The sequence below is a fragment of the Siphateles boraxobius genome, unplaced genomic scaffold (genome assembly GCF_051911475.1).
Source record: "Siphateles boraxobius isolate OS27281-9 unplaced genomic scaffold, OSU_SipBor_1 105, whole genome shotgun sequence".
NCBI classification, from domain to species: Eukaryota; Metazoa; Chordata; class Actinopteri; order Cypriniformes; family Leuciscidae; genus Siphateles; species Siphateles boraxobius.
The window spans coordinates 407,501-433,658 of NW_027508706.1; the positions used below are offsets into that span (position 1 = coordinate 407,501).

General features: G+C 39.4%; 1 protein-coding gene across 1 annotated transcript in view; it reads left to right on the forward strand.

Moving 5' to 3' along the window:
* Window positions 1-26,158, forward strand: part of man1a1 (mannosidase, alpha, class 1A, member 1) — a 142,675-nt gene that overhangs the window by 54,902 nt on the left and 61,615 nt on the right. Inside the window, exon 4 of the mRNA XM_077247081.1 lies at window positions 8,725-8,805. Coding sequence (XP_077103196.1) covers window positions 8,725-8,805 — 81 coding nt within the window. The remainder of the gene's footprint in view (window positions 1-8,724; window positions 8,806-26,158) is intronic.

The window sequence follows — 26,158 nt, forward strand, 5'->3', positions numbered from 1 at the left end:
TTACGTATAATTCTGATGATTAAAAAAGTGTGTTCACGGGTGTGAGTATATCTGCTATTTTCTGTTTCGAATGTGATTCACCCAACTAGATATTAGAGCTGGAATTATGAGCCTTTTATGAACGTCAATAATACTTCAGTAATATGAGAAGTGCTGAACTACTTCATCTTCAGACATGCACCCAGTAGGAAGAATAGAATAACTGAAGGCATTAATCTGATTAATTATAAAGACAATGGATAAGTGAATAGAAAAAGGGAATCAGTACTTTATGCAGAAATTACTAAACAAAGTTGATGAAAGAATTAAGACATGCAGGATAAAGTAGGCAAAAATGATGCTTTGTTTGATGTGGCTCTTTATTGAGGTATTTCATTAGACATTCTGCAGGGGTTTACTTTTAGTTAAGCATCGGAAATTCTTCTGCACATCCTACCGCCTCAATTTAAGGCAAGAGAGAAGATGTATCTGGGTCCAATGCTTTAATGAAGAGTGTTAAACAACTTTTAATTGAAAGGCTTTTCTTTCTACCCTCAAGCAATTCCAACAATGAAAGAGTCCACAAAAATCCCCTGTGAAACAGTTATTAATATTCAGCTTGTCTCTTGAATACTAAGCAACTCTTTTCGGATGCACGAAAGCCTCTCTCTTTTTTTTTTTTTGTGGAATAATTATAGCCATTTTAAGTTTAGTCATGCTGCTTTATTTGACATCCGGTTGTCTTTGAGAAGCTAAAAGGTGTTTATCTAAGTAAAGGCTATCTTCGAATCAAGCTTATATTATCATCCAGAGTTCGGTTTCAGATCGGTTCAAAGCTTTTCCCAAAGTGGTCCAATCTCTTTGACAATTCATTGATTATATTAGGAGATATGATTTAATCTTGTTTATCCTTGCACATAATCTCAGCATTTTATTTGTCTTGCATTTTTTGTTTAATCAGGTCATTCCTGAATCCTCATTACCACATTCAGATGTTTTACAAGTTATGATCAGATCGCTTTACAGAGAAATGTGACCCTGGAACTGAACTGAGGAGGAGAGCCACTTCACTGTATCAACAGCCCTGATCTCTCATCTTTTATGCTGTGGGATTCTTTTATTCCTGTAAAAGCCAGCATCATCGAAGGTCAGATTCACAGACTGCTGTGTTGCAATGACCACAAATCCCAACTGGACTCGAACCCGAGTGAGATAACCTTTCAGACAGAGACACTATACTTCTGGGGGATCGAAAAACCTCATCAAAAGCATATAAATAGAAAAACCCTTCCCTTTTTATTAGGATTACCAATCAGAGACATAGCATTAGATTCAGCACTCAAGCACAGTGTGGCTCGTTGTGTCCATTCCTCTCCGTTCTCTCTAGAACAGTGGCCCTCCCTTGACATACATGATTGCACTGTATATTGGACTGACAGATTTATTACAGTTCATACAAAGATATTCAGGCAAGATGATTTTTTCTCTTTTTTTGATTAACATTAACATCATAGACAACAGCAGGTAGGCCTATAGAGGCAGAAAGACTGAGCAGCAACATGGTTTTCAGCGTGAATGCCTCGAAAAACTCAAAGTGCATCTAAAATGGGAAAGAGCTTTGAGATTGACTGAATAAATAGATTTGACTAGAAATCTGAGGTATATTTTTAAAGACTGCCGATAACTACTGAATAGAGAAGCAAATGGATCACTGCAATTCATAGAAACAACTGGATCCAGGCAGCGAAAGATGGGTTTGCAGTTATCATTTTGTCAATATACTGAATTTGAGTAAAATCATACCCTATACATTGTATTGACAACTCGTCAATTAAATATTTACCATCGTATATTCTGCATATGGGTGTTTTTAAATAAACTGACAAAAAAACTATACTAGTTTTAGGGCTGGACGATATGGTGATATAAGTGACCACCCGGATTTAGACCTACCTATATTGTATTTAAAGCGTTCACAGGCACATTTGCTTTATTTATTTCCCCTGCATCGAAATCAGGCACATATAAATGTCAGGAAAACCATAACTGGATGCATGTCAATATCCACGGATCACTGGATCTTTGCTAAGTTGTAAGGAACAAAATATCATGTCCAACCTTTAGTTTAAACTGATAATCATTCATTTTACTCACGTTTTCGCAATATCCAGTATTAAACCCAGTCATGCCACTCATTCAGGCTGGAGTGGCGTGTTCGGGTGGGAAAGTGGCGTCAATGCATACCCTCTATATGAGGCTGCTTTCACTTTAAGAACGTATGCATGGATCCAATATAATGGTAATTTCGCTGTTGACTTTCTCTTTAAACACAATTGGCTGTGTTTATGTGAATACTCACCAAGATGGTCATTTAGACACATAAATGTGTGTATTTGACCGTTCAAGCACAATAAGCTGGCAGATTGCCACTTTGGATGTGCGCTACAGAAAGCCTCCTGTCAGAACAGAATTCTGGTCTCTTTTGTAGTTTGTGCTTTTCATAACACATCATCAAGCACGTCCTGCTCTTCCTAGTCATCTGTTTTTTTTTTTTTGCTGCTCTGTCGCATCCTGTTAAGCAGTTCTGCGCTGCATGGATGTATTTACAAACGGATAAACTATATTGAAAAACCTCTCTTGATTGACATCGCCATATGTGACCCGTCACAGAAACCAGGGACACAAGTCGGCAGCACAACTTTCGAGCAAAATGAGAAAGAAGAGTTTTTTTTCAAATTTGGTGAATTTCATTTTTTTGCAGAATCTGTTAATTGAAATCACGAAGAAGCCTCTCCATGTTTGAGATGGCAGTATTGGTATATTTAAAAGCTTACATTTTGAGGTTGAAATCGGCTTGTTTTCGGAGATTCTAGCATGCAGTGGGGGCGTGGCGTGTCATTGTCTGTGTGTATATCCATACTGAATAACCCGACGCTTTTGCCCCCGCCCTCCAAGTGAACCGCATGGCTACTTATTATGCTGTGCTCTGGCCAGCTCTATCTGATATCAAAATTCAATGAAGATGGATGCCGCAAAGATTGTCGCAGACGAGCTGAACCGTCTGGCAGTTACACCGAAAATGTTTTCGCCGCACTTCGTGGGCTCGGGAAACTGAACCGGAGGTATGGGTGCGGCGCGCGCGCCCTCAGTGCTTCAATACGGCGGCTCGGCCCGCTGACAGTGGTGGCTGGCTGTTTCACACTGACGTCCCGATTGCTTTGAATGGGGAACGTTTTGTTGTTATATGTATATGGCATATTGGTCTTTGTGTGTTGTTGCTGGTTTTGCGTTATATGTATATGGCATATTGGTCTTTGTGCGTTGTTGCTGGTTTTGCTTTATATGTATATGGCATATTGGTCTTTGTGTGTTGTTGCTGGTTTTGCGTTATATGTATATGGCATATTGGTCTTTGTGCGTTGTTGCTGGTTTTGCTTTATATGTAGGCTATATGGCATGTTGGTCTTTGTGTGTTATTGCTGGTACGTTGCAAATAGAGGGGCAGCACAATTGTTTTTCGCCTAGTGCGGCAGAAGTGCACTCATTTGAAGTGCAAAAAAAGCTGTAAAGCACATGGAGGAGCTTTACAGGGGGTATGGCTTATCTAAATGAGATGTAAATGAGCCCTATTGTCACCCCCAGCAGCAGAGACAGGTGAGAACTGCACAATCTTTAGAGCTCGTTTTCTCATCTTTGAGCTTTTTTAAGTGCCTAATTTAAAATGGCCACAACTTCTCCAAATATTATCAGATTTCCACATGTTACACATCGTTGGAAAGCTTGGATATTACACTTTCAGAATCTATGAATAACTCAAAATGCCCCAGAACCGACTTGTGTCCCTAGTTTCCGTGACCGGTCACATATTGCCAAGCCCTACTCCGTGCCTCCCCTAACATGCTCTCGCGCACCCCACACTTTGAAAAAGTGTTTTGTTTGACATCTAGTCTGTATCTTAACTGTGCTTCTGTCTGTCGCAGATGGATTTTATTTTTTAAATACCCATATCTTTCTCTCTAAGGGTTCTTCCAGCCTTTCCTCATCAATATCAGCGATTCGGTTGGCTTTATATTTTTCTAAGCGAAGCAAAGTCTTAGGCAGCTCTTTAATAATTGCAGAGTCTGTGGAGGTTTTGCATCGCTGCTTTTGCCTCTTCTAACTTCTACTGATTTCCTGTTGACTTTGTACATATTCATGTGTGCAGGGAAAAGATTGCAGATGTGACTCAGAAGTGAACTTCTGACATGTCTTGTGGAGGTTTTTTGGGGTATTTTTGAACCACTTTTTTGTTTTACACATCAGTCTATGTCCCTTCTTCTCTGAATTTCTCAGGCTTTACCATTGGTTCAATAGTTACCATTGATTCACCTAAAGTCATATCCAGTTTTATCAAGAAGTTTACAGTATTTACTTTTTTCCACTCATTTTATTTTTTTTATCTAAGTTGACATGTACAAGAAAGCCTTTGTCATGGTCTTTTTGTGCCAGTTCCTGACCGGTCCCTCTATGACCTATAAAAGGGTTGAGCCATCATCCGGAAACATCTGGAGCCCTGTTGCAACTGGAACAGTATAAGCATATTAGTGGAGGCTCTCCATAAGGGCTTTTGCACCGGAGGAACATTTTCATAGTTCTTATAACTATTGGCAGAAGTACCAGCTTTTTTGGCGTGTTTGCACCGCAGGAACTGGCAAAGAATTTAGTTACAGAACAGTTTACTTCAGAGCAGGGTCTAACTTAGCACAATAAGAACTACTAGTGATGTAAGTGTACGTTGATCGGCCAAACGCATGCCATTTGAAATACTGGAAGCCACCATTCTTAAAAAGCCATGTAAATGGTTTACTTCAACTTATATGAACTAACTCCACAAACATGGAAATGTTTCAATAACTTGTACGTCTACATTGCGTCTATCATACACCCGGGGCAATGCAGTGGCAGGCGCGACGCAAGCGTTTCTTGCTAGTTTCAGCCCGACGCAGATATCATTTTCACGTCCTGCGCCATGTTGTTTAAATGGCAAATGCTTTTGCACCCATTTGTGTGCCCATGGGCATTTTCTCAAAACGTCTTATTTCTGAATGAATATAAAACCGAGGTTATAGTCTTTGGCCCCCATGAATACTTTAGGAACAACAACAAAGACCTGGATTACCTTTCTCCTTCTACTTCATCATGCATTAAGAACCTAGGTGTTTTCTGGGGTCAGAACCTCAAATTTGGAAAGCAAATAAATGCAGTGATTAGCTCTTGTTTTTTCAAAACAAGGTCAAATCCACTCTCTTTCTGAGAAAACATTAGAGATTGCTATCCATGCACAGAACGCTGCTGCAAAATTTATCAAAAGAAAACGTAAATTCGATCATGTTTCTCCTATCTTAAAATCTCTGAATTGGCCACCTGTGCATTTTAGAATTGAATTTAAAATTCTTCACTTTGTTTTTAAATCCTTAAATAATCTGACACCGAGCTATTTGTCTGAGCTACTCTGTCCACACAACCCCACACGAAACCTGAGGTCTGGTGACAAGAGTCTTTTATCTGTCCCCAGATCAAGGTTAAAACATAGAGGAGATCGAGCCTTTGCTACTGCCGGTCCTCCGGTTTACATCAGATCGGCTCAGTCTTTAACTGTTTTTAAATCTTCTCTTAAAACCTACTTTTTCTCTTTAGCTTTTAACTCATTGTGAGTTTGTGTTGAATGTTTAGCTGTTGTTGTCTTTTTATTTTGTGTTATGTTCAGGACTTGGTCAGCCATGATTGCTGTTTTTAAATGTGCTATATGAATAATTAAAAACTTGAAACTTGCATGCTGGTCTGAAGACGAGGTGTGTTCAGGCGCATTGTTGGCCCGCGCTATTTTGAGGAAACTGACATTGACTGCGCCATTGACCAACAAAAACCTGGTCTAAAGTCAATGGCACAGTTTATTTATTTTATTTAAAGGGTGCATTAGTAATATGCGCCTATAGGCTTATTCAATTCTGCTTATTACACACACAGGGACGCGCAGAAGCACACAAACTAGCCAAATGTTAAAAATGAAAGGATTACAATGTAAAATTATTTGTATTTGTTGTGTCCACATTTTTATTTGTTCTTTATGTCCACAATTGTTATTATTGTGGACATAAAGATATGTTGAAATCGCTTTAACCTCGCGCACGAGCAGATCTGTTTCCTCTGTGGAGAAGCGTTCAGTCTTTCCGCTTGCAAAATCTACCATGTAAATAGCGAATCCGCCATGCCGCGAGCGCAACTGGCTTTTAAAGGGAATGGGAGATGAGACTCTGGTTGGTTTTTCCCGTCACAACTAAAACACACCCATTACTCATTAAGAGAATAGGGACAACCCTTTTAGACCCGACCATTTTCCCCGTCGTTAAAGGGTAACTCAACCCCTGTAATAAAGTCCCAGTCTTACAGATCATTAACTAAAAAAAATAGTTTTAGGGTTTAGTTATCCTTTAAATTCGCAAAAGTGGATTCACGTGCGCCGTGCACTTTAGACCATGCGCTTAGATCGTTAAAATAGGGCCCTCCATCTCTGTTATCATGAAACCTACGACACGCCACACAAACATCTCTGATCACGCAGTCCTCAATTCTCCAGTTGTAGATGTTGTTAAATGGCGTTGATGTTGGCATCTTACGTCACTTTAGAGTTCCTATTGGTGTTGCGAATACAACCAGGAAAATGGTCCTCAGGGAAAATGTAGTTCTTGGCGGACCGCCTTGGTGGCTAGTTCCTATAGCTGAGTTCTTATAACTACCTGGTGCAAAAGCCCCTCATAACTAGATATCAGCTGTTTATCTTGCCCTGAACTGTATATTTACCAATATGATGCAATATATGTCTCTGATGCACCACCTGTACACCATTATGAAATTGTTTTAATAACGTATGATAGCACTTTCCTATTCTAAGCAATAAATGGGTCATATTGTTTTGTTGCCCAGAGACACAAATAATTCACCTCATAAACCGTCAGATGAGACCACAGATGTCTTGCTGTGGTTAGACTGTTTAACATCAAATGACAAAGGCTAAATGAGGATTGCGGTTTGGTTTCATACCACAGGTGCCAGATTGCACTGAAAAAATCACTGAATCATCTGAAATATTGATGTAATATAATGTAAACTGTTCCAGCTAAACTGCTGTTTGGTTGAGTTCAGTTTTTTATTTTTATTTCAAATGTTTTAAAAACTTTTGAGGCCTAGTATCACCTTTTTTCAAATTGGCACCCTGCACCAATAATAGAATATATTTTATTGTTTTTATATATTCTTAAATTTAATTAATTTATGTTGTTTTTAATATACGTGACCCGTGCTGACAAATTGAGTTGGAATGTGCACAGGATAGTTACGTCAATTTTAGTCGAATTTGAGGTTTTCACGATAAATTTGTTAATTTAAGTCCTCATCTAGTGATCCCAGTGCTCCAAATAGCAATTAAACATCTAAAAGTATCTTTATTTGTATGTTTTCTGAGAAAACATTCCTGTGTCCATGAAAAATGCTGTTTTCTCTGCTCGCTTCTTGACAACTGGCATTTCCCGTCAGCACAAGTTTGGTATCGTTTTAAAGTGCGGCATTCCAACTTTTTGAATATTCATATCGAATTTTCTCTGACATTAATCTGAACGAATGAAACATGATTTTCAAACTCATGCTAATGTAAACAAAATGATCTTTCTTGTGCTGACTGAGACATCTGAAGCGTGCGCACGCAGACAGCGCGCGATCCCGATATATGCACAGAATTACAGTAGCCTATTTCAAAATATCTGTCTTGGCGAGTATTCACGCAAACATTATCTTTTATGTCTTAAATGAACTTTGGTTAACTGTTGGGGAAAAACATCTGATGTGTAACTATATTAGATCTGTGCGGTACAGTAGGGCAGAATATAGGCTGTCGGTTTCATTAATGTTAATCAAACAATTGTGGTGTCATGCATAAAAGTTGAATATATATTTGTGTTACAAATTTGGTGTTATTACCATGGATTTCAAGGTATGGTTGTTCGATGAATTTGCTTTGAAACCTTCAGAAACTCAGACAGGTGTAGCTCAGTCATCTTTTTTGAAAATTTGCTAATTTCTTTTACTCATTTTGCCATAAATAATATACTGTACAAGTGAAAACTGAAAATATATGATTAAATACTGTAAATATCCAGGGTTGTGCTGTGTTCCACCTGCCTGAGAACCAGGGGTATAAAATGTATTTAATATAATATTGTTAGAAATGTAATGGTGGGATAAGTATTCTCAACTGCAGATAAATATGATGAAAGTATAACATCAAAGAGGTTTTCTATTGAAATATTGCATTTTTATCTATTTATTTAATTTGAAGATACTGTCTGGAGCATCCTCTCTTTATTGCTCTGTATCCTGTGAGTGATGTTTTCGTTCATGTAACGTGCATTAGGATACCCCTTTACCCAGCAGTCACGGTTTCTCAGATCTGCAGAAAATATCTGCACTCAGATTTCACTCTCCTGTGGGAGCTTGTTTGTATCTTTGCTCAATCCCAGCAGAGCTTTATCAGCTCTGTTGTATTTTTTCATTTCTTTGTATTTGGTGTGTGATGGTGAAGTGTGTTTGTAGTACACACATTTTTTTCCCCCTCCTATTTTTACAGTCTGCAGTTCAAGGTGAGCCAGTCGCATTGTTTTTTATGAGTATAAATATTCACCTCTTTTGTTTTTCTGTGCTTTATTTCCTCAGAATGCCGAAATATCCGTCTTTGAAGTGAACATCCGTTTTGTCGGAGGCCTGCTGTCCGCCTATTATCTTTCAGGCAAAGAGGTATGTAAACCTGGAGTGTACAGATGTGTTTTTTTTTCATGTTTTACCAGACTGAATGTGTGTTTATGGCCAAAGGATTTGATAGCAAGCTGGCTAATTGACACGCCGCCTGAAGGAAGCTTGAAGCCTGTCTCTGGCATTTGTTCTCGACTCCTACGCATTTAAAGGCACAGATTTCCTAAATCTTTGTATGCAACTTGGAAATCAGTGACATTTATAGTTGGCAGGGCACAATAGACCACTCAGGAGAGCCACAGGGGCCTTAGGTCTGTCTTCTCCCGGTGGTCCGGCTGTTTCCCTGGTCGTTGAGCCAAGTCAAACAAATACACACACACACTCCGCCATCCCACTTAGAGCTCATTTGGAGATCCCACTATATCCAGGAAGCGCTGTGCCCACTCTGATAAATTGAAAGCCTTTTTGAAACCAAAAAGATGTTGGACTCTCAAGCGTGACCTGAAGTACACACACAAAGCAATTTCCAAGCCTTCATTGAATCAGGCTAATGCAGAACTTTGCTCATATTTCCGATCTCCTCTCCTGTAAATTAGATTTTCCTAGTAACGTCTGGCAGAATGTGAAGGATCTGATTCAAATCAAAAGAGTTGCATTTTCGGCTGATACTCAGGGCTTTCTCATTGCGTCCCACAGCAAATGTGCTCTCAGTGATAGTATAAGCTTTCATTTGTGTGGTGCAGAACAGAGCTTTGTCCGGAGGGGGAATGGATCACTGTGTGAGCTTCATCAGGCCTGTACTTGTGTGGTTTTGTTGATGTAAGGCAGACCCTTCAGCAGAACAGCCGTCTCTCATCTACAGAGTGACTCTACTAGCACTGAATAGCTGTGTGAATACTAGTGTTGCTGAAGGAAGTTGAGCTTAATTTTTCTTCATGATGAATGACTTGACAGACTGGTGTTTTTATGATGTTTTTGTATTTAATGCTTCACTAATTTTTTAAAGAGCAGAATACACTACCGTTCGAAATTTTGAAATAAAAAAATAGCAATACTTTTATTTAGCAAGGATGCATTGAATTGATCAAAAGTGACAGTAAAAACATTTATAATGTTACAAAAGATTTCGGTTTCAAATGCATGTTGTTTAACTTTCTATTCATCAAAAGAACACTTAAAAAAGCGAATTTCTCTAATACTTTTATTTTTTTTTACAACGCTACGCACAGACCAAACCCCTTTGTCAGTATTTTTATAAATCATCGGATGTGCCTTTCGTTTACACGGCGACGGCGTTTTTGTGGCTTAAAAACACAAAAAAGTGAAACCACCGTCCAGAGTGGAAATCTTAAAAACGATCCACCGTCGCGTTCCCGTCTAAAGGGTAAAAACCCAAATCTGCTCACTGTGGCTCTCGTCGCGTACGCGTTTACGTCACAGGCATGCGCCAGTACAGGAAAATAACAACCAACATATCGGATTATTTCCATACGTCGGAGCTTCAAGTTGCCCTAGCGGCTCTGATAAACGTACAAGAGTCTTTTTGCTGTTTGCTTCGCCATGTTTTGATGTCGCGCTACTAGGGAGAGAAGTAGAAGGAAGGTTGTACGCAGGCGCGCGGACTTGGTGTTGTTGTGTGTCAGTGCTTTACATTGCCCCCTAGCCGCCTGGAGTGCATACTACATCGATTTTTTACACACTTTTGCGTCACCATATGCACACAGATTTCCCCCCCATAACGCTCGTCTAAACGCAGAATAAAAAGTGATAACGCAACGCCACTTTTGCGTTTTCTCTTCAGATCGTTTCTGTGTAAACATAGCCTAAGGGAACACACTTGCCCCCAGAACAGTAAGGGGGACGGATTTACATCCCCTGCATATTCTACGTCCATGGTGAATTTTTTTTTTTTATAAACATGCAGTAGTTCTTATTTTTCAATAATTAAAGGTTGTATCAGTGATTTCAGGCCCAAAAATAAATGTCTAATCTTTCCTAACGATCCGCTAGCTGCCCGCCCCATAAGCATGCCGTCAAAAAACCTCGTCTCTGTAGGCAGCGTAGGCTCTGAGATCTGCACACAAAAACAAATGGGTACAACAACCACTCAAAACCAAAATAAAGTGTTCCAACCAATCACTGACAGGGGCGGGTGTTGTGAGGTTTTGCGCTCGTGCACGGCTGGACGCGAAATCGGAGAAACACCCGCCCCTGTCAGTGATTGGTTGGAACACTTTACTTTGGTTTTGAGTGGTGGTTGTACCCATTTGTTTTTGTGTGCAGATCTCAGAGCCTACAGAGACGCGGTTTTTGACGGCATGCTTATGGGGCGGGCAGCTAGCGGATCGTTAGGAAAGATTAGACATTTATTTTTGGACCTGAAATCACTGAAACAACCTTTAAGCAAATTAGTTTATGTAAATTATTTCAAATTTAAGTCATTTTTATTTAATTAAATGCATTTAATTGTAATGAAGTTGTATTATTTACTGTTGGAACATTTTTTGGAACTTTATCTAAGATTAAATCATTTGTAACAAATGAATAAGTGCATTTCGTTAATGCACTCAAATGTAAATCACATAAAACCCTATAGCACAGTCTCTACAGTTGAAACATTATACCGCCACACCACCCAGCCCTACTGTGACTCTATTCATTTAATAAAACTTGACCTCTTGTCATCACGCACTGAGATTCAGATATCGTATGTCGGGATGCATAAGATGGGTGTGTCGAAATATAATGCTTCCTGTATATAGTTCTTTGTCAAACATCGTTTCAGATAACAGTGGAGGTCTCCCCTATCTCTCTTGTTGTGAATAGTCTAACAGTGAGATAAATCTTTGAACACTACGTTATTGTTCTCTCAGCAAGACGCAAGCTTGTTTCATCACTATGTATTGACTAGAGAGGCATGGCATATGAAGCGGTTGAATACAAAGTGGCCAGCACACAGTCCTGGATTCAAGCACAGCACTGATGAAAGTCCTTCAGAGTCGTAATCTCAGACACTCAGGATAATGAGACGCCCTCCTGCCTACCTTCATAATAATGTGTGCCCTGAACTGAGAAATGTTGATTAGAGGAGAGAGCCTTCAGGTAGCCGCTCACATTGTTAAACCACAGCAAGAGATCTTAGTAAATGTGTCTGGCTTTAAATTCTTACTGGGCTTTGGAAAATGTAATCTTTTGGACACCAAACCCATTATAGGATTCTTCTAACACCGCATGACTAAACCATCACTGGAGGAGGAGGATTACATCATCGCCATTGCGAAGACGTTTAGCTTTTCTTGGGAGGCATCAGATCGATATAGTTTCTGCGTTCTGCCAGGCAACATGGCCCGTTTCTCATCACCCTTTTGAATGTGCGCATGCATATAACATAAAGATTCTGAATGGGTTTGGGTGGTGGACGTGGTGCTAAAATTGAAAAGTGGTGAAATTTCTTCTCAAGCTAGTGACGACACCAGCGCCTTGGCTTGCACTCAAAGCAAGTCTCCGCTCTTTGATGAATTTTTTATCGTCTTGAGGGACAGTCTTCATGCAAATATCGCACATGCTCCCCAGAACGGGCGAAGCGAATGGCCGCATTCATAGATGGCTTCACAAGCTAATGTTGTTTGCTGTGATTTAGTCCTGCTGTGGGTTTCCTCTCCTGAACGATGAGAGGATTAATCTCTGGCTGATTTATTCGTGCATTATTTACGCCCGGATGGTTTTCCGTCATTGACGTGAGCAGCCTGGGACAGAGCCACCTGTCAGAACACAGCACTTAACTCCTTAATGGATCACATATCGATTTTCATCTTTATACCTTTTTTTTTTCTTGCTCTATAATTCATTTTACATAACCCCTGGCAAGTCCCATCTGTGGTGTAGATTTTTCTATACCTTGACAGAGATCAATGGATGCACAAATACTTTATTACAGCTCATGCATTTTGTATGTTAAAAAAACATGAACATGCATGTCCAGGCTGCTCTTTTCCATACAGTGAAACACAGGGAAAGTAAAAAAAAAAAAAAATTATAAACTTATAAAAATATTTATTAAAATTGTCTAGTTGAATAAATATACTGCTCTATTGTGAATCCGTGGAAATGACAAAAAATTCTATATAATACAGGTCAGACCAGTAATTTGGCGGTCAATTTGTCAAGAAAGACTACGCGCCTGCGCACATACACATTCAAACGTGCATATCTATAGACTAAACACGTAATATACATGTGCGTTGTTTTTGAAGTTTACACGTAGATGATAACGTTTTCAAATTTTTTCAAAATTTGCACCCCGGAACCTATTTCAAAGTTTGCGTTCTCGAGCCACCAAACAATTTTCATTGTCTTGTAAATGAACGGCCGGAGCGCGTTCGAAGTTTTCTGTTTTCTGTTTTCTGTTAGAACGGGTTTCGTGTAAGTTAATAACTAATGATCTTTGCAATGGAAGTGAATCAATCAAAAACCTACATTAGCTGGACAATAACTTTATTCTAGTGGTGCCGTAAAGCCAAAACAATCCCTGTTATTTTAATGTCCTATTATCACTGTAAAGCTGCTTTGAAACAATATTATGAAGGTGACTTGACTTGGCTCTATTAATTAATTAATTAAATTAATACAGTATAAACTAGCATGAAATTTATTTGATCCAACTTTTGTGGTGATTGGATTGTGCCATTTGTGAATTGGTGAATTTGGTGCACTAGTGCAACTTCTAACACATTTCAGTTGCACAGATGGTTTGACATGGATACCCCGCTGATCTGAGGGACAAAAATGAGGCATGCGTAGGTGCTTTTATTGGTTGAGTGTTTACACTAAAACCATGTGACTAAGCCCTACTGCCTCATTTTAGTTGCCATGCAAGTTCCAAACAATGGCGATCTGATAAAAGCCGCTTAAGCAACATAATTACATGAACTCTGAAGCATTCTCTTGAGCTCTGCAGACAAGGCTGGACTAATGATCATAACATCTGTTTCATCATAACTGCTGTCCAGACCTTCGTTCACACTCAGTCTTACTGCAGTAGTCTCCATGTTATTTCTGGAAGGATTTGGGATGGGACCTCGGGTATTTCTCTGTATTGTCTCGGAGACTCAAACATATTACAGCTCATTAGCAGTCCGTGGGCCGATGGCTCGTTATTGACGTTATTTTTCCTGAATGATAAAAATGCATTTGACTTGTTTACAGTAGACAGAGGAAATTAATCATCCTCACTCAGTCCTCACTCAGTTTGTTTCTGTCAGGAGACATCTTTACTGTAAATAGATGTGCCATTCTTTTGTAGTTCATTAAACAATACTGAATCCGCCACATGCATCTTTAATGCCGGCATGCTGCGCTGAGTGACACGGCTATTGTGTACCGTTCACGTAATGCAAACGCCATTCTTCCCGCCAGCAAAGTGCTCTCCGAGTTGTTTAATGCGCCATTTCCAATTACACTAATTTGCCCATTTCTTGCTTTCGGATTGTTCTCGGCACCGTTTTTTTACCGTGATGGAAGTCATATGCCGATTAACACCACGCCTGTTGCCAGCTGTGCTGAGCCACCACAACAATTTAACTGCTACGAGCAGAGAAATGAAGTTTTAGAGAGCATCACATAAAGCAACATTACTTAGCCGTAAATGCATAATTTTTCTCTTATTCTGAGGTAAATGACTTGTTTTTGGCTCATTCCTGTGAATACCCCAGACGCTCAGTGCACCTGTTATTAGCAAGAGATCTTCCCTCCACTGATAGAGCATGACAAGCAATTTCCTTCGTGCAATATGGGGCCCTTCAACACGGGGCCTCATGTTGGCTTACAAAACAAGTGAGCTTCCAGTCGGGACCAGGCAGTGTAAATTGCGAAAGTTATTCTTTGCAAACCTTAGCCCACAATAAACTCAGAACCTCTGTGCAAAATATCTTTCTTTTGAAACTCACAAGTTTGTGAAGTCTTCGGATGGCAGCCCGTGGCCCCAGCATGCCTCTCACATTAACCTCAGAAACGTAAGTGCAGGTGGTAAGTGGCGATAAGTGCAGGTTTAGGTCTGTGATCTCGATCCATCTCTCGTTGAGCTTCATTCACAGGGGTACGTTAGGTGTAAAAGTGCAAAAAGCTCAGGCTGTCACTTTTTTATCTCTAGATTTCAGCACTTCCGTCTCAAACTTAGCTCCTCTAGATCTCTCACCGTCCCGTCATGCACCTCTCTTCTTTTTTAGTACATCCAGTAAAATCCACTAGTCTCAAATGTTCTTTGCATTTTCTTGAAGCCATACATGCACCCGGCTAACACCTAGACTTGATCGACATGATGAATAAAAGGTGTATTATGTTGTTCAAAAACCTGTTTTTCAGGTCATGTGTATTTCGAGATTGCTCGCACCTTTTTGACCTGCAATCCTCATTTATTTTTATTTTTTTACTTTATTTTATTTATTTTTGTGTGTGAGTATATTATATAGGCCTATTCTTTTATTAATTCATAACATATCTCTACAGCTCAAATTATTTTTTTGATATTTTTTTTGTTTCAGGTCTTATTTCTCATATTTTATTTGTTTTTATATATTTGATTTTATTTGTATATATTGTATTTGATTTTAATATCTGACAAGCGTGTGTAGTAGTGCTTTTGGAAATGTAGTCTCTAAAGAAAACTATTCCATCTAGACTTTAAACTGTGACCCAGCTCTTTCTACATCTTCATAATAGATCTTACTCGTTCCTGTCCATCACGCGCTCCATCGTTCCTGTCTATCCCGTCACGTGTCTTCAGCGTGTGTTTGTTGATTTGTGATTATGGCAGAAGAGTGTGAATTGTTATCCTTAGCAATTCACACTCTTCTGCCATAATCACAAATCACAGGCGGAGTGCCACTTGAGGTTTAATCAGGTAATGACCAGGTACGTCTGAGTTTTTCACCCACTTAATGGCCTGTTTGTGGTGTTAATGTTGTGAGCTTGGTTGAGCAGTTAATCAGTGTTATAGCAGATGCTGATGTTCTTTAGCATACCAAGCCAATTAAATTTATTTTTTTGTACATTTGCACGGATGACTCACTGCTCCCCCTCTCTCATGGCCTTCTGGCTCCCATTGGACCAGCCTTTCCTACTATTAAAAGCAAGGCCAATTTATCTCCCGTCCCCAGAGTTACTTCCTTCAAATTCAGCTTGGTGTTTTCACATTTCAGAAATGTAAAATGGCGGCCATACTTAAAGAATATGACATTTCTTTCAACATTACAGAGTGCTGGGAACACATTAGACCCATATCTGTTTGACAAGAATGGTCCATTTTTTGTGAATTATGCTGTTCAGAACAGGCCTGGCAGAGAGAGAAGGCCAGAGAAGAAAGAAAGGCAGATGTCTCAGGAGGAAGATGCACTCAGGCGTTGTGTGTCTATCCGTCTTTGGTACATTTGCAGGGTTATCAGCACTGAGAGACGAGCTGGAGAACACAAGATGAAGAAAAGCCTTCACTGGCCTCCCTGGACTTATCAGATTGTAGTCTCATCGTGTTTCCATAGTTTCCAGTTTGTCAGCCGTGGGAATTCCTAATTGGGTTTTCTGTCATTGTTAATTAGCATTGATTAGATTTTGGGGTTTTTTTCTACATTTTTACTAGCTAGCCTAATATCGAAACACTGCCGATTGATTTGTTATGCCATAATATTTCAGAAATCCACAAATTTTAGAGACAAGAGTCGTGGTGATTTATTTGAAGAATCTTTTATAGCTAAAGTAACTGTTTAGACAAGACATGTGCTTCTGATGGCCAATTTACAACCATACAATTAAGGGCTGGCTAACCTGTTATTGTAAAGTGTGCTAAATATACGCTTGCTTCAGGGAGACTTCATATTACACAGTAATCACAGGAAAACTTTATTGACTGATACTAGAGAAAGAAAAACGCTGCAGCTCTCTAAATAACTATGAGGAGCATCAGGAGCGCTGTGTGAGTCTGTGCCTGAAAACCAAAAGTCCATTAACGTGACAAATGAGTTCGTTTTGATGAGGGGAAATGAAGGCCCACTTCATTTGAATGCTCAAAATATTCCAAGCATTTTATATGAAGTAACATTCCTTCGTTCACCCTTTCCACAAATGGCTTGTCCGTCAAGCCACTTGACCTCTGAGTCTTCACGTTGATAAGGGCAAAATTTGCATTGGCAAATCTGCATTCACATCTGGCCCCTTCAGTTTTGGTACGAGACATGGCCAGCTTAGACTAGTAAATGCCTCATTCCTATTGAGTCAATTGGTTAAGTTATAGTCATTTGGTCCTGTATTTCAAATTTTCTCTACTACACATTATTCTCCAGTGCTTATTGTGACGTATTATTGAGTTTTGCAGCATTGGGGTTTACGGTCAGGCCCTAATGCTGAGACAGACCGTTGGAGGGATCAGACTCATTTCAGCACTCACAGTTGAGCTGGACGGAGCTCAAACTAGCTTTGCTAAGCTTCAATTTCACACTATATCACCAGCAACACAAACGCAATCAGAAATAAGTGGCCACTTGCTGTTTTTATTGAAATCTTTTCCATCGGTTGATGTTTTTGAGGTTCGTTTTTCAAAACGTTTTGAACACTGCATAAATTCTGATTGCTTTTTTTAATATTCCCTGACTCTTCCAACCTGTTGCCATGCGAGATGGCTCTCGAACGCCCGGCTCTGCAGGTGGCCGTCTGGAGAGGTTGCAAGGTGAAGAGGTTTGCATTCAGCGTGTTTGTCCTGACTCCTCGCTCTGCAGGTGTCTGATTGGACATGAGCCGGCGCTCATTGAAGCGGAGAAGTGAACCGTTCACAGTTGGCCAAAGCTCTAATTCGAACATGTCGAATCCGGTCCTCCGGCTTTATTGTTTTTGTCTGCCTCTTATCGCATTTTATTCATGATCCACTGCTTAGATTTGCCCCCTCAGGCTTGGCACTGCTGTCAGGGTGTTTGTTTTGGCGAGAAAAACTGAGTTTCATCACAGCAACGCCAATCCTTCCCAGACATGTTCAACAAGGCAAGTCTTAACAGGCATCTGTGTCGGACCATTACTGTCATGCCTTCCAGTGTCAACTTTCCATCTCTAACCAACAAAACCTCTAATTTACGTCAAAAATAAGACTTTAAAACACATGAAGACACTAGACGGACTCATTCAGCTCTACTTCCTGTCTCCATTCAGGCATTTTATGCTGCTTTAGCTCTGGTCATTTAGTCCTGAACTAACATAATTGGATTACGGAGCCCAGGCCATTTAGAAGCCACTTGCATAATCTCCAGCGTTAATAGGCCGTAGTATTTTCAGATGCAGCCTGCTGTATTTAGGTTAAGCATGATTACTGTTGCAATCTGTTTGTTGCAAGCACTTGGAGACGAACCTGTTTTTCTGTGAAATCTTGCGCATTACTTTGTATTCCTTCCTTTTGCCAGGAACGCAGTTTTTCTCACTTGACTTTTCGCACCACGGGATACCCTGACAGGGCGAAAATTGGTTTATGTGAAAGGGGTCACACATCGGTGGAAGTTTTGGAAGGATTATCACAGCTTGATCAGGTTTAAGAACCAGATCTTCATAGGTTTGTTGGCAGGTCCTGTAGCTCAGTTACCGGTTGGATGTCTTAACGCCTTCACAGGCTACAGACTTCAGACATTGATTTTTGATCCCTTATGTAATTCTTCACTTTAATGTCAGCTTGTGTTTAGTCCTCCCATAAGCTTTTGCATTATTTTCCTTGGCAAATGTTTTGTTTGCATAACCAAGTGAGGCTGTTTTGTTTGTTACAGTTCATTGACTGCTATAGTTTTAGAGATGTCACTTGAGCAAATAAATGGCACTCCAGCCATTGATTTCTTGTATTGGCCAGTGTTTGTATAAGTACATTGCATAGTGAGGATGTAGTTATATACTACTCTACTGGTAGGTAAAACAATTAAAAAATTCAAGTAATTTTATACATTTGTTTTAAAACTAAATAAAAATAAAGCCAACTCAGGTCAGTTTTGATATGTCAGTTTGCTAGTCTTTTTATTTCGTCTCTCTGTGAGAAAGCTTCATACCAATATTCAGAAGTCTTGCATTATGGGATGAAACTTAACCATCCTCGGGAAAACCCCTTCGCATTTTGTTTTTATTGTGAGTCAGGCTCATGCATTGAACTCTGCACTCAGCTTGAATGACATTGTCAGATACCTCAAAAAATAATATGATTATCTACATCTTACAGTAAAAGCGTAGTGTAGGTTTTTTTTTTATTCAGGAAGTGACTGGACTTGTTCTAAAGTGTATCCACTTGGGCACACTGACACAACATAAGCTGGCGTGATATTTCATCGGCTGATGTTTGATGGAATCACTCTGCTCCAGTTCCCTCATTTCCTTTGGCTGTTGTGGGTTCTTTAAAGGTTAAAGTCTTTGCTGTAACACACTAGCGAGAGTTTCTGCTTGACAACAGGTTTTATTTTGCTGCTCTCATTTAGAGCTGAATGCAATGGCAGCCTTTTTCTGTTCGTTGTCTGCCTCTCCAGAAAGGTCACAAACTTGCATCATCAGATTTAGCATGGCTCCCGTCTTTATTTTGAATGCGACAGTCTATTATAAGACAATAAATCAGGGAGCATTGCAATTTGAGTTTCTGTTTTTGTGGTTTGGGGTTTCTTCTCCACAATATTTATTGATTGTCTAGAGTTGTTCCATTTTCATCAGCCTGTTTTGAACACTGAAATGCAAAGTTGTACAGACTATTCTGAATTACGGCAAAGCATATTGTATTTTGTAAGCTTACAGTCTGATTTGTATTGCGCTAAATGGGTCATGTCCAACAGAAACATTGCGGTTTTATTTTGAAAATAAAGGGAATAGTTAAACGGTGTGCAGATTTTACTCGTTCATGTTCAAAAGCTGAAGTCATAGTTGGATGATTCACAAACAAATGATTCTTTTGAGCCAAACCTTTTATGAATCAGTCACAAAGACTCAATAACTCCAGAGTTATCTGTTTGAATTGACCTTCTTTCACACATTTATCTTGTCCAGACAGAAGAAATAGAGAGAGAAAGATGAAAATGTGTCTTTTCACAGAGTGTTTTGACAGGTGTGTGTGTAAAGCAGCCTTTCTTCCTGTCCCTGAGTGGCTCCTTCTATCTGATCTTGGTGGTTTCAGACCACTTTATCGTCTGGTAAGAATGATCCAAGTGTGCCTTTTGTGGCAGCCTTTGGGTAAAGGTCAACACATGAAGGACTTGATGGTATCTTTCATTCTGTTGTGATTATGTGCTTTATCTCTTACAGGTAATACTTGATGCAGGTAACCATTCAAAAGTTTGGGGTCGTATATATATATAAATAAAGTATATAATAAAGTATCTTATTCTCTCCAAGGCAGCATTTATTTGATCAATAAATAAATAAATAAATGTTTTCTATTTTAATATATTTTGAAATATTATTTATTCTTGTGATGGCAAAGATTCATTTTCATGATACTTTGACCAAGATTCATTTCATCCAGCAAATACATATGCAAGTGTTCAGTAATGGACAGCCTCTAGGACGCCGAACTTATGCCAGGTTCACACATACTCAGTTTGCAGTGCGTATGTGTTGCATATTAGAGCATTCATACCGCACATGGATGTGATCCAGGAATGCATTCTGAATGATGCATTTACACATTTTTGCTCTACTGCCCGTGCCGAATTAAAGTGACAGCGCATTGTTCGCACAAAAATAAACATTGATTGACACGAAAATGTAGTAATTTCACCATAAATGCATAAAAAAAGGGTATTTTCTTGCCCAGGGTAAAGCAAGAAAAACCACACCTTACATCACAAATAGATAAGCAAGGTGACCTAATGAATGGCAATCGTCTCTTCTTGGAGGTGGAAAAACAAGTTGATGACCCAGCTAGAGAGTCAGCTATTTTTGTCAATCGTAAGTTTTAATTTATTTTAACATAAGAAAAGTTTTTAAATATTTTGCCACTTGCTTGAGCAACTTGTTATATAAAGCTATATAGAAGTAATTAATTAAATAACAGTGTTTAAATGTGAATGCGTCTATGAAAGATTGTTTAAATGCACTGTGAACAAGAGAATCACAATGCTGAAAAAAAATTTTTTCAGCAACAACTTTTGTATTAGAAATAAAAATAATGAATGAATGTTGTGTTTGTGGTGTACAGCCGCGGATCAGTTGTGCACTGCAGATGTGTTATATTGGAAAACACAATGAGCCCGTACTGCATGCGCACTGGAAGGGTGTGTGTGAACTTGGCGTAAGTACTACTGGTATTATTTTAGTATGGACTTCGTGCCAAAGTACTGGAACTTGACAGCTACTCTTGAGTTTGGCAGTAGCCTGTGAAATCACATCAGTGCTTCCTGTTCTTCATTTGATATGGCGAGGGATGACTTTCAGGGTCAGTATGGCTCCACGTTCTCACTAGTTCTGCTTTATCAGTCAGCACAGGTGCGTCCCTGTGGCCCATTTCATCACGATGCTGAAAGCCTGTTCTCCATCTATCTTTCATTCCTGTCATCTCATGCCATCCATCTTGTCTTTTCAGCCAGCCCCTAATTTTCATCTGAATGGCTACGGTATGACTACACTGGTTATCATTTCCAGGCATGCCCTTGACAACTAAATATTGGTGCCGACCATCACAGGGATGTGTTTTCTAGCCAATTTTAGCTTACTGGTATTGTTAAGCTTGTTTTTTTTTGTTGCAAGTAGAAATTTCCTTGATATGACATGTCACAATGTCAAGGTATGTCACCGACTCAGTGTGTCTGAACACAGAGACTTCAGTGTCCTATTGAAAAGAGCTGCAACAGGATCCGCCGCTGATAAATTCTGCTTTCATTCTGCCTTGATGCCCATTCATCCCCTTTGTATTATTAGCACAATGGCCCCATGTTACCGTATATCTGTCCTATTAAAAAGATGCCAGCTCAGCCTTAGAGGAATCAATTATTCCTCAGCTGTCTGTCACACTGCTGTACACATCTGGCAGACAAACTCTGGCATTAATGCAGAATTAATTCATTACAGAGAAACGCACCAGCCAGCAGAAGCATAATTATGTCAGTGAATCTCTGTTGTGTTCTTTATCAGACTGAATAAGGTTGGAAAAGGTGAGTTTTAGGCCGGTTTTGAACAGCGCTAAGTAAAAAAGCAGCGTAAATGCAACAACAGTGTTTCTACTGCGTAAAAAGAACAGCAGACGTGTTGAGATAATAAAGTGAGTATTTCTCTTTATAACTACTATATTATCAAAACTTGATCATCATAAAATCTACACTACCGTTTAAAAGTTTAGTGTCGGTAAGATTTTTTTCTGGAAAAGTTGAATAAATGTTGAACGTTTCATTCTGAAAAATATACAGATTCGCATGACCTGTATTTAGGAATCTAGCTGTTAAATTCTACTGTAATCAGTTCATATTGGTGCTAAGATCAAAACATGCTGTTTTTCTGTAGTGTGAAACAAGCTTTAACAATAATAATCTGTATTTATATAGCTCATTTCCTACACCCAAGGTCACTTTATAAAGATGGTGTAAGAAACAGAACCATATAAACATCAACATCAAAGCACAATACACAAACCAAGGGCAGAAAGAATATACAGAAGTTACTTACAAAGTTAGGTTAAAGATACAAGCAAAGAGGGATTCAAACAAATAATATATCCATAATACGGTACAATTTACAGATGGAGAACCGAAGAGTCATTTTCAGAGAGAAAACGTGTTTTTAAGAGGTTTTTGAAGGAGAGAAGGGTGGATGCTTGACTGATGTCTTGAAAACACTAGAAGAGCGCAAGGAACGAACAGGAGCAGAAGGCTGAAGTAAGTCAGATAAGTATGTAGGACTAAGGTTATGGAGAGCTTTGTAAGTCAGAATTAGTACCTTGAAGTTTATACTGTACAGTATTGGACTCATACATGGATGTTTGCACGACATCAGTTAGGCCTCGTTTACACTGTCAGTGAAATGTGACCCAATTCCGATTTTTAGCTCATATGTGACAGATCGGATGTGTTCTATGACAGTGTAAACAGGAAAAAAGTGCATGCATTCGTATATTAGCGAAATCGGTTTCAGGCCTCGTTCATATGTGGAAATAAATCAGATATGTGCCAATGTGACTCATGTAAACAGGCAGATCGGATTTTCTGAAGCATTAGGCTATGTCTCTGCGGTTTAATGACGAGAGAAACCCCGAAGGCGCATCTGCGAAACGTCGTGTCGTAGGAGAGGAGTGTGGACACACGTCGACACAACATATCAAAGGTTGGCTTGCACATTATTTCATAGACACACAAGCTCTTTAAAGCCCACCACAATCTCATAAAAGTGCGTACAGGGCCTGAAGTTAACTTTTTCGGCCACCAGCCACTATGGCAGGTGGATTTCAAAATTCACCTGCCACAGAGACTTTTTACCAGCCAGTTTTTTTTTTTTTTGCCTCATAAAGGTGAAAAACGGAAATTCCACAATATTGTTCTTTAACTTGTAAGAATACACATTTAAGTGCTGTCAAGTTATTAACGAAATCAATATAAGTAATAATAACTCTTAGAATATACATTTTTTTAAAAATCTTTTTATTCATTGATTTTGACACACACACACACACACACACACACACACACACACACACACACACACACACACACACACACACACACACACAAACAGACAACAGATATATATAGTATATACTCAACAGATATATAGCCCTACCGCAGCTCGTATGTAAACAAATCACACGCGGCTGTGTTGATGGCTGATTTAGTCACGTAGACAGGTCCTGACAGCTTTTAATTACAGCGTTCAGGAACCGTTAAGCAGAACTAAATTTATATTATTATTACTGGTAAAGTTACCGGGTACCGGACATTTTCTCACCGGTTCCCAACTCCCAACGTGCACAGATGCACACGCACACACATCTGTGCAACTGTCATTGTACTGTAGCCTACGTCAGTGTTACATTATCTCATCCCATCTCACCAACAGTTTAATACTCGCACATCCAAACGTAGTCAGAAAAGGGCCTCATCTTCTTTCTGCTCGCATGAACGTTCCGAAACAACAGTCGCTGTCATAAATCAGCCGCTCACGAACCTTGCCAATTGTCCACTTTGTATTAAAACGTCTTCTTTTACTTTTCTTTGACTCATCCTCATCTTTTTGTTGGTTGTTTGTTTCAGCTGGCCTCTTTACCCCAGTAATGTGCCGCCACATTTTAGCTAAAGTCCAACGCAATGGCGGACTTCGTTGAAATGTAAAAGAACAACAGTTGTAAAAAAAACGTAATGAATCACTCAATTGTCATTGGCTACCTGCCAATGTGGCAGGTAGATTGACAGTGTTACCCGCCAATAGCAAAATTCACCCGCATTTGGCATGTGGTCGGGTGTTAATTTCAGGCCCTGAGTGCATACCTATAGCACAAATTTTATTTCTCGTGCCATTTACGCCAAAAATAGTTTTTGCATGCATATGATACGTAGTTTTCGCGTGCATAAGATGCGCAGTGTAATACGCACGCACTTCACACACCCCTAATCCTACGCAAGGGGTTTAAAGTGCGTATCATGCACGCAAAAACAATTTTTGGCGTATAAATGGCACGAGAAATAAAATGGTATTGATACTCACTTTCATGAGATCGTGTTGTATGTTCCTGAGATCTCTCTCACACACAATAACTGAAGCACATGCGCAGGCTGAAATGAAGGCGCTTTTCATCCTCGTCCACTTCAAAATCATGCAAATGTTTGGCGAACTTCACATATATCGCAAAGCTAGCATCAAACATTTTGCGTTCTGTGCTGCGTTCTGTGTAGCATCAAACATTTTGCGTTCTGTGTCCATCTGTGCAAAAAAAAACCTTTAAGCATGCGCGGTGGCTTAGATACTATGTCAAGTGTACACACATGAATCGGAAATGGGTCACAATTGAAAGAACGTGTAAAAAAACGGTCAAAAAAAATTAATATAGGCAACAAATCAGAATTGGGCATCAAGACCTGCAGTGTAAACGAGGCCTTCGAGATCGGAGATCTTATGCGTCTGGATTGTGTATACACACCAGATGTGAGCAGGCTGCTCCGTTATTATAACACGTCTTGTATTGCAGCCAAAGGAAAGCCGGCGCAAAGCTTTTGTCTGGAGCTCTGGGTGTAATTTACTGACTGCCTTCATACGAGTGATCGCTCTCGCACTCAGGTATCTGAATCCAACCTTGGGGAAATATCACAGGTTTCATTATTCATTTAGTGCAGTCTTCGTCTCTATGTGCATATCTGGAATACATCACTTTTATGATGTTTTCCCTAAAGATAAAAAAGAGAGATTAGTTCCTTTCTATTATTCTCATATAGGCTACATTGTTTGATTAAACATAGTTCCCTGTAAGGTTTTGTTGTAACTGTTCCTGTTCAGAACAGTTAGAAATGCACTAGAATTGACTAGTAGTTGACTGAGGAAAGCCATTGGCAACATTTAAAGAGCAAGGTGGTTGATAGCAGATATATTTCTAATATATTTAATATATTTCAAAAGGAGATTAGGTTTTTTTTTTTTTTTACCCTGTTATATTTGTTACAGCACAGGTTATTATATCTGTCTGTCCATTTTATTTATTGGCAAAGCAAATTTTGGTGGCTTCTACCAAGTGCATTGGACTGTATACATCCTGGGCCAAAAAAATATGCCAAGTCCAAAATGGCCGAACACTAAGCTTTTAATTGTCTTAACCACAAATTATTGGTCAGGAAATGAACTAAATTTAAGCAAATGCTCTTTAAAAAGCCATTGCTTTCTTAGAAAATCATCAAAGACACAATGGCAGAATATGGAAAGTTATGTGTGGAGTGATGAAGCGCAATGAAATACGAGTTGCATGGTGATGCTCTAAAGCGGTGTCTTGGAAAATCTGCTGAGAAATATAATAATAAATGCTTCTCTAGCACAGGGAAGCATGGAGGAAGAGTGTCATTGTGTGGGGAGCTTTTTAGCTGCTGGTATTGGTGAGCTGCTTCCCTGTGAAAGGTCATTTAATGCTTGAATATTGCAGAATGGCTTTCTTCCCACAATTGAAAATGATCTAAAGAGGAATGATCCGATGCTCTTGTTCAATAAGACAACACTCCTGCCCACATTGCAAAGTCAACCAAGCAGTGGCTTGAGAACAAGTCCATCAGACTCATGTTTGGGCCTGGTCAGAGTCCAGATGTGAACCCTATAGTGAATATTTGGTCTCATCTTAAACTCAAACGAACTGGGAGACATATTTCAACTACTCATGAACTGCTTGAAGCCGTTAACATGGAGTGAAACGACACTGACTGTTCTTCCTGTAAAAAACTGTCTAAGTTGG